The sequence below is a fragment of the Salvia miltiorrhiza genome, chromosome 1 (assembly GCF_028751815.1).
Source record: "Salvia miltiorrhiza cultivar Shanhuang (shh) chromosome 1, IMPLAD_Smil_shh, whole genome shotgun sequence".
NCBI lineage: Eukaryota > Viridiplantae > Streptophyta > Magnoliopsida > Lamiales > Lamiaceae > Salvia > Salvia miltiorrhiza.
In genome coordinates, this window is record NC_080387.1 from 42,197,135 (window position 1) to 42,206,007 (window position 8,873).

Below are 8,873 nucleotides of genomic sequence, written 5' to 3' on the forward strand. Positions count from 1 at the left end.
GACAATAAACAGAAAGAATACGTGGTTGATCAAGAATATCTCTTATTGTTGGGGAATTGCGGGCAAATAGCATCTGTAAATTGTGAGGGTGACAAGTATTCTATTTTAGTACATAGTATGTATATTTGTCAGTTTTTCTTTCCTTATGGAGAAACTGAAAGTGTGAATTTAGATGCATGCATGTACAACATATATACGTGTACTATGATTGTTATTGTATTTCAGGACTCAAAATAGGAGACAGCGTTTTATTTACTATCTTAATTAATTCCAAGAGTTATCATATATCACGACTCTGGTTACTTAAGTCATGCCGCATTTTCTAATATCTACGACTTGCCTAAAACCAGACATGTTTCGTGTGGCGGCTGTTAATGAATCGGCAAATTTACGCGATTCTTTATAATATTTTATAGAGATAGTATAAATTTTTAGCTAATTTCTAAATTATTAAAAAACTTTAATTATAATATGATAATACATAAATTTTTAACTTATTATGATATTTTACCATAAATTAAAATCTCAAATTTAAATTCATGATTTCAAAGTTCAAGCTGAAATCTATCATCACTTTAAATTAAGAAACAAGTTGAAACACTGCACAAATTCAACCTAAAACTATGCAAAAAAAGAAAATAAAAAAATTACGCACCATTCTCTTCGAAAATTTAAGAAAATTTGGGAATATTTTAATTTCATGGTAAAATCATAACAAATTGAAAAAATATTTATTGTCGTACCAAAATTAAAAATCGTGTGCAATTCTTGAACTGGCTAAAATTTGTGCGTTGTAGGTTAATAATCCTATTATATATTTACACATATTATACTGTAATCTGGCTACACATATATATCATCAGACACTCTATAATATGATGTAGGGAGTGTAAGTCTATTATAAATTCAATATGAAACATTATACTGTAAAAAAGTGGATTTAGAAAAATAGAATTCTTACCCCTTAATTAAGGTGCATTTAGTTTAATTGGTTATAAAAATTTCATTGGAAAATAATGGATAAAAAAAGATGAAAAAAATATATCTATTCCCTTATTCCCTCTTTTTATGATATGTTTATTATCGAGATGAAAAAAAACTTATCATATTACACTGATCTTATACACTATTTACTTTATTGCTACGATCATCTTACATCTGGCTCAAAAAATATCTAAAATTTTATATTATTAATTCTCACCTAATCGAAGTATATAGTATGAAGTGTTTCAAACAAGACGTTCAAGTTGAACAATGAGACCCTCAAGTCAAAAAACCAAAGTGTTGGAATTACTACCTGACCCACAACTGATTCATGGCTGAGAAAGCCTTAACTATATAATACTACATATAATTATAATATAAATGCATGGAAATTAATTAAAGTATTGCAATATAATACTACATATAATTATAATATAAATACATGTAAATATATTGCAACTTGGGTTGAAATCATGAAGTGCAGAATATAATGGAATTCAAGTAATCTCTCTGAAGATGACACGTAGAATTATGGCATCAAACTTGTATTATTAAACCAAATCAAATGAATGGCCTCAAACTTGTACCGATTTATTGAACAAAATCAAATGAATCACACAGATTGATCCAACTTGCATATAATAATAAATGTACAGTACACAGTAATCGGATAACCTTTATTAATGTTGGAACAATCTAGAAATTATTTTCACTCATATAAATTGGACATTTCATGCAGCGTCGTTGATACGAATAAGGTCTTTGTCATGAGAAGTAATCAACAAATAAGGCCGACATCCCTATTAATAATGCACGGAGTGTAACAATATTTCTTGGCGTTAATATAATCAGAAAATTTGAAATAATTAGAGCTAGCGCTAGCTTGAAAGATATACTATAAAATATATAACAATGCAAGAAATTTATTTGAGCTTTATTTTATAGTACATATTAACTAAACTCTGTTTATATATATATAGGGTTTAATTAATTGTAATAAAACATAAAACAAATTAGTAGTTTGAACTTTATTTCTCAATTATAATAAGCTCTTAATTAAATTGTACGTTTCCTTACTTCAATATTGAATGTTACGTACTTCTGTGAATCTGTGTGATATGGTTTATGTTAGTACGGTGAAGAAAAACAAAGACTGTATATCGTCACTTTAGCTTTTAATATATAAAAAAATAATAAACAAAAAAGAGCTAGGAATGTATTAGAGAAAGGTATATTAATCTAACTATTCATGAGCAATTTTATGATACAAGCCAAAGTGAATAAGAAGAAACATGCCCACATAACGGGAAATACAATAAATTGAGCTTAGAAAAATAATTAATAAAATGACTTATCCATACAATATATACGCCACAACTCTTTTGTATGAAGAGATCAAATTTCAAACTTAGAGTGGAAGAGAAATTTGTTTATACTTCCTTTTATATATAAATTGAGTTGTCGAATACATAGCATGCATGGAAAGCCTTCCAAATGTAGTGATTCTTTCTCTCTTTCTAATTAAGCTGGCCAATATTTATTTACTCCGCGCACAAAACGTATTCCTAAATGAAGTGGACATGGGTTTCAAGAAAAATAAGTTGTATATTTTGTGAGTAAAAACGAGGTTCAATTCTACAAATTAAAAAAAGTGAGGATAGAAGTAATTTGGAAAAATGAAAAGGGCGGTTGGCTAAATATGCCTCACTAGCCCTAGTTCAGTTAGTGCTATATGGAAATCAAGACATATGGCCGATCAAATTTTTGAAAACGGTTGGCTCTGCGAAAAAAAGAAAAAAAGAATTATTGGAAAAAAATGATTGGTCCATTAGTGGCGATGTGTGTAAATATTTGAGAATTGTAAGAGCAATAGTTAGTGAGATTATTTTCAAAAATGGACTAAAAAGATGTTCGTGGATAAACGAAAATAGAAAAATAAAAAAGATTTGGTGGACAAAGGGAATATTAATTTTTGAATTACGTTAGCCAAAATAATATATATATACATATATATATATATATATAGGGTGTGGTTCTAGAGAGAACTACATTATTTGTGAGAACGGGAGAACCATCAAATCTAATGCATCCACTGTAAAAATTAATGCATTTGCTGTTAAAATTAATGCACTAATTTTTTTTTAAAAAAATGCTCCCTTCAGGATTCGAACCCAGGATCTGCATTCATCCAACAAGATGATGCATCCACCGTAGATCTTGATGATCGAATGGCTGAAAATGGTTCTCCGGTCTTCTTTTATTTATGGTTCTTTCTTGAACCTCTCCCTATATATATATATATATATATATATATATAGTTACGATCTGGTGTGTTAATAGGCAAAAATGCCTTATTCCTTAAGTTGTATATTAAAAATGTCTTACTTTATAAACTTAAGCATTTTATGCTCAAATTAAGTGAAGAACCTATTTTGCCATTTGATGTTGATGAGTTTGTCTGGTTTTTTGTGAAGGTTGGGCGTTCAGATAATCTAGCCACCCACCGGTCACATGTACTCTTGACTGATAGCTGTCAAATTGGTCAAATGTGTAAGACATTCACAAAAAACCAAGCAAACTCATCAACATTAAGGGTATTTAAAGAATATGGTATACAAAGTTTATGTTTATAAAAGATGACATTTTTCATATATATATTACTTAAAGAATATGCCATTTTAAATTTTCACTTTGATCTGGTAGATCCCCTTCCTTATAGGTAGTATATAGAACTAAATCTAGACACACATTTTATCTATGCAGACACATAAAAACTTGACACATGATAGATACCTCCAATTCCAAAAATATGGAGGAATAATATAGGACGATATCAGTTTTAAGAAAAAAAACACGTAGGGTATTATTAAATTCACGGATATCTCAGACTTATTCATATTTGTGTTTAACTATATACATATTGTGTTCAAATAACTTTACGTAACATATATTTTAGGTTTTTGGGATGACCACCGATGCGAGAGGCTGTGTCAGGTGCGCCCGTCACCAACACAGTGACTACCACTTGCCCCTCGTCTCTAACATTGCAGCACCAATAACAACTTCAACGATGGCAACAACTAGAATAAGAAGAACAAAAATTGTAGGAGAGGGAAAGAGAGAAATAAAATGAGTATGTTGTGGGAAAGAAAGAGATAATGAACAAGATGAATTAAATTACAGTAATAGATTAAGATTATCCATGCACTTTAATTTGTGTGCAACATTATGTATGTTTATAATTGAGATCATGCATGCATATTTATGTTTTATGCATAGTAAAACTCATTAAAAATTTAAAAAAAATGCTAAATTTTTTCTATCGTGAGATATTTAAGGGATAACAACACCTTCCATATTTTTTGTTCACGTGTTGCGATTTTAATATATCCAATGAACACAATGTTTTATCTAAATTTAAATTTATATACTACCTAAAATTAAAATATAATATATATATATATAGGGAAGGCTAAAATAAGCTATTCTCTAAATATACATAATACATACATATATAAATTTATCTTTATAATAACTCAACTTGTTTTTACTTGTGGAGTTAAAAGTACGTATGTTCAGCGTCTGATTTCTTCAAAATTACACCCGTCAACTGGTCTTGAATTCAAGTGACAAATTGAATAGTACTGAAAATATTTTTTTTCGTTGTTACTTGTTAGTCTTGACACACATATTACGTACATATGTTCATTCCATACACATTTTAAACAAAAAAAATACACTTGTCCTTATTCTGTCAAACACGAGCAAGATTTTGGAAATATTAATTAAACACACTTCAATTTATCAAGAAATAATTAAATACTAGAACCATATTATTACCCATGAACAGGGACGGAGCCAGGAATTTAGTTTGGGGGGGGCTGAACCTGTACGGGGGTTCCCCCGAGAAATTTTTTTTGGGCATTCAGTATATTTAAGGTATTTTTTTTTAAAATACGAGCATAATACTAATAATAACGAACAATATTTTCATAGATTATATAGTTTCAATATATCACAAAACTTTTTTTGGAAATTCCGTATATTTAAGACATTTTTTATTAAAAGGCAAGCATAATAATAATAATAACAAACAACATGTCCATAAATTATATATTTTCTATATACTACAAATTAGTTTCAATACATTATAATTTTTTTTAGCATTTCATACATATTAGGCATTTTTTATTAAAAGACAAGTATAATAGTAATAATAACAAACAATATTTCATAGATTATATAGTTTTAAATAACAAAATTATCCTTAAATTAAGTATATATGAGAGAATATAATAACCAAATACTCTTTTATAAAATAAAATTATTTTATAATAGGTATAAACATATATCTATATATATTTAAAAAAAAAAAAAAAAAACTCAAAATTTGGGAGGGGGCTCTAGCCCCCCCTAGCCCCCCCTGGCTCCGTCCCTGCCCATGAACCAAAACACACACACACACACACAGAGAGACAAAACATAAGACAACGTAAACGTGGCGATGACGAAATTGCTGATGTTATGGTTGAGTAAGATTGCATTCACAGAATACCACTTTGTAGCAAAACATTAAAAGAAATTAATCATTTAACTTTTTCATTTTCTTTTGTGTGGGGGGTGGCAGGGGTGGGGGTGCTGTGGCTTTGTCTTGGGGTCACCCCCATCATTCACTATCTGGAGTCGATACCACCAGAACAGGCTTTTGTAGTTCATCAGTTCCTTTCAAAAAACCAATGGTGGGCCCTCCAAACACACACACACACACAACACATATTATAATTTTTATGGTAGCTAGCTTTGTGCATTGGTTTGGTAATTGGTAGTATATATAGGTGGGTAGGAGGGGACTTTTGAGTTCCTGCAGAAAAAGGCTTCTTTAATCTTGCATTGAAAATAAAACACACACAACAATACACCATATTGAATATACATATATTATATGCAAAATAATTGAATGGGGCGACAACCGTGTTGCGACAAGCTCGGGGTGAAGAAGGGGCCGTGGACGGCGGAGGAAGACAAGAAGCTCATCAACTTTATCCTCACCAACGGCCAATGCTGCTGGCGGGCCGTCCCCAAACTGGCGGGCCTCCGCCGCTGTGGGAAGAGCTGCCGTCTCCGCTGGACCAACTACCTCCGCCCCGACTTGAAGCGGGGCCTCCTCAACGACGCCGAGGAGCAGTTGGTCATTGATCTTCATGCACGCCTTGGTAACAGGTTCGTTTCATCGCCTTCTCTCTTACATTTTTTACATATTAACCACTCTCATTTGGTTATAAAATACTACTATCATTTTTCTTATTCATTGATTTCTACGCAAAAATAAAAATAAAAAAATTAATTCATCGATTATCTTTTGTTTTTGGTGGGGGCATTAATTAATTTCCTTCTTGTTTTGGTTCAAGTTTTAAAGCTCCAAGGAGTATAAAAAGAGCAATATACTATAGTGACTATATTGTCTTCCAATATGTAATTATTGCGCTCTCTAGCTCTCCCCAAGTGTACTTCTAAATTACTACTTGTTTTGCAATTTTTCGTTTGAGCAAAAACCTTCTGATTGGCACAGCCCCCTTATTTTTAATTATTTTCCCACGATGATAATATTTAGTTACTTTCACCTTTTGCCCACTCAAGATTTTTTATACAAAATCACATATCTCGTGTCAAGCTTTATAGCTCCCTTTCTTTTACCCAATAGACACATCTTCACTTAATAAATCTATCAAAAGATATCATCCCTCCAAAAAACAAAGCAACTAATTATGACAAGTTTTCGTTATACTAAATGTCACGACGGCGCCTGTATAAGTGATAGCTTAAAATTAAAGATTTTGAATTTGAATTCACCGAAACACACGTTATAATTTTTATTTATTTAATACTGTTAATCTACACGGACAAAAGGATTGATTGGTTTTTTTCTTTTCTTTTCGAGAACATAACTGTAAGAGAGGACAGACAACTTATAACTTCCATTTTCCTGTATAAATTAAAATCAAGCAGGTGGTCTAAAATCGCGGCAAGATTGCCGGGAAGGACAGACAACGAGATCAAGAATCATTGGAACACACACATTAAAAAGAAGCTTCTGAAAATGGGGATCGACCCAGTCACGCACGAGCCCCTCAACAAAGATCAAACGGAAGAGAAGCAGCAGACGCCGCCGCCGCCGGACGTCCCTTTCGCCGGCGAAGAGACCTCGTGCTCCCCGACCGACCAAAACAGCTCCTCCGACGAGTCCAACAGCAACATGTACGAAAACGACCCGTTGATCAGCTGCCTATTCCGGGACGATCCGCCGCAGATGGACTTCCCGTGGGAGTTTCCGTCGGCGCAGGAGGGCGTCGCCGCCTCAGCGTGGGACCACAGCTGCCAGTGGCTGCTCGACTGCCAGGACTTCGGGGTCCACGACTTCGGCTTCGAGTGCTTCAACGACGTTGGGGTCGTGGGCAACAATCTGGAGTTGGGATTGATAGAGACGGGGAATAATAATCAATAAAAATTACTCCAATTAATTTCATATATATAATACCTAGAAAGGCAAAAGGAAAATGGAAGTGGGAATATATCACGATCTGAGCGGCCGTGGCATGTTACTAAGTAACATGTTATGTGTGTGTGTCTCGAATTGATCGTAACTAGAAATATACAGTTGAGTTTTGGTGTATGGTGATGGGATATGAAAGTGAAAGTGAGACCTTTCTTGTGAATAGGTTTCCCACCAACCAAGAATTTGAGGGAATTATCAAATTCAAATGTTTTTTTTAATGGTGTTTGGAGAAGTAGTTAGACTTTTGTGTCACCAAGGACATAACGTACTTGTAAATATGAAGCCTTTTATATGAATTATATATGTACGGATCGACCGTTTTAATAATAAGAAAGGCCCTTTTTTACTGTAATTTTGTAGATACTTTTTTTTTGTATAAGATGAGTCAGATGACTTAGTTTGTTTGTTTTTTTTGCTTTTTTTTTCTAATACCATAAAAAGTTAATTACCGTGAAATGTGATATGATTGTTGTTTTGAAACTAAGTTTAAACTTAAAGGGTTCCGAAAAAGCAAGAAGGAAAGTAGGCATACAGATTACCGAGTACAAAATATCCTTACATGATAAAATAAAATAAAATAAAACAAAAATAAATAGTCCAAAATTTTCTTACTACTTTCCATTTTCTTCATAGGGTTGGTAGGGTTAGCTGCAGCATAGATTATACTAGATATAATATTCTTAAATTTCAATATTTCATAATAGTCAAGTAAATTATATGCCGCTAATCTATTGCCGTATTGCGTAGTATTACAAATTTAAAAATGTGTTCTTACGAATTTCAATTACAAAAATATGTTCTTACAAATTTCAATATACCAACAATATTCTTACTTTTTCCTTAAAAAAGTTTAAAATAATTTATAATTTATAATATGGACTGTACTCCAATGCAGGACATCCGTGTGGTGCGACTAGGGGTGGATCGGTACGGTATGCCGAAAATTTTTCGTCATACCGTATACCATACCGTAAATTGCGGTATGAGAATTTTCATACCGTTGCCGTACTGTACTTTTCGGTATACCGAAGATCGGCATACCGAAAATTTCGGTATGACAATTTTCATACCGTTGTCGTACCGATAATGCGGTATACCATACCATACGGTATATTGAAATTATTGGTATATTAATATTAATATATATAATATATAATACGTATATAATTTTTTATTATATATAACATAATATATACGTAACCGTATAACTTTTAAATTATTTTAGTACACTATAATTAAGTTAAATTATCAACTTAGATAACAATGAAATTATATATATTATGTATCTAATACTTAATAAATAGTTATATTATTATTTATCTTTTTATGAGATATA

The 8,873-nt window shown here is 31.9% G+C and overlaps 1 protein-coding gene across 1 annotated transcript; it reads left to right on the forward strand.

Moving 5' to 3' along the window:
* Window positions 1-5,499: 5,499 nt before the first annotated feature.
* LOC131025610 (MYB-like transcription factor ODO1) lies at window positions 5,500-7,889 on the forward strand. The gene is made up of 2 exons (XM_057955412.1): window positions 5,500-6,204; window positions 6,991-7,889. Exons 1-2 carry the CDS (start codon window positions 5,942-5,944, stop codon window positions 7,484-7,486), a joined length of 759 nt encoding a protein of 252 aa, XP_057811395.1. The 5' UTR covers window positions 5,500-5,941; the 3' UTR covers window positions 7,487-7,889.
* The last annotated feature ends 984 nt before the right edge of the window (window positions 7,890-8,873 follow it).

Coding starts and splice junctions, on each gene's coding strand:
- LOC131025610 (XM_057955412.1), top strand. CDS start 5,942: ATGGGGCGACAACCGTGTTGCGACAAGCTCGGGGTGAAGAAGGGGCCG. Junction 6,205..6,990: donor CATGCACGCCTTGGTAACAG/GTTCGTTTCATC, acceptor AAAATCAAGCAG/GTGGTCTAAAATCGCGGCAA.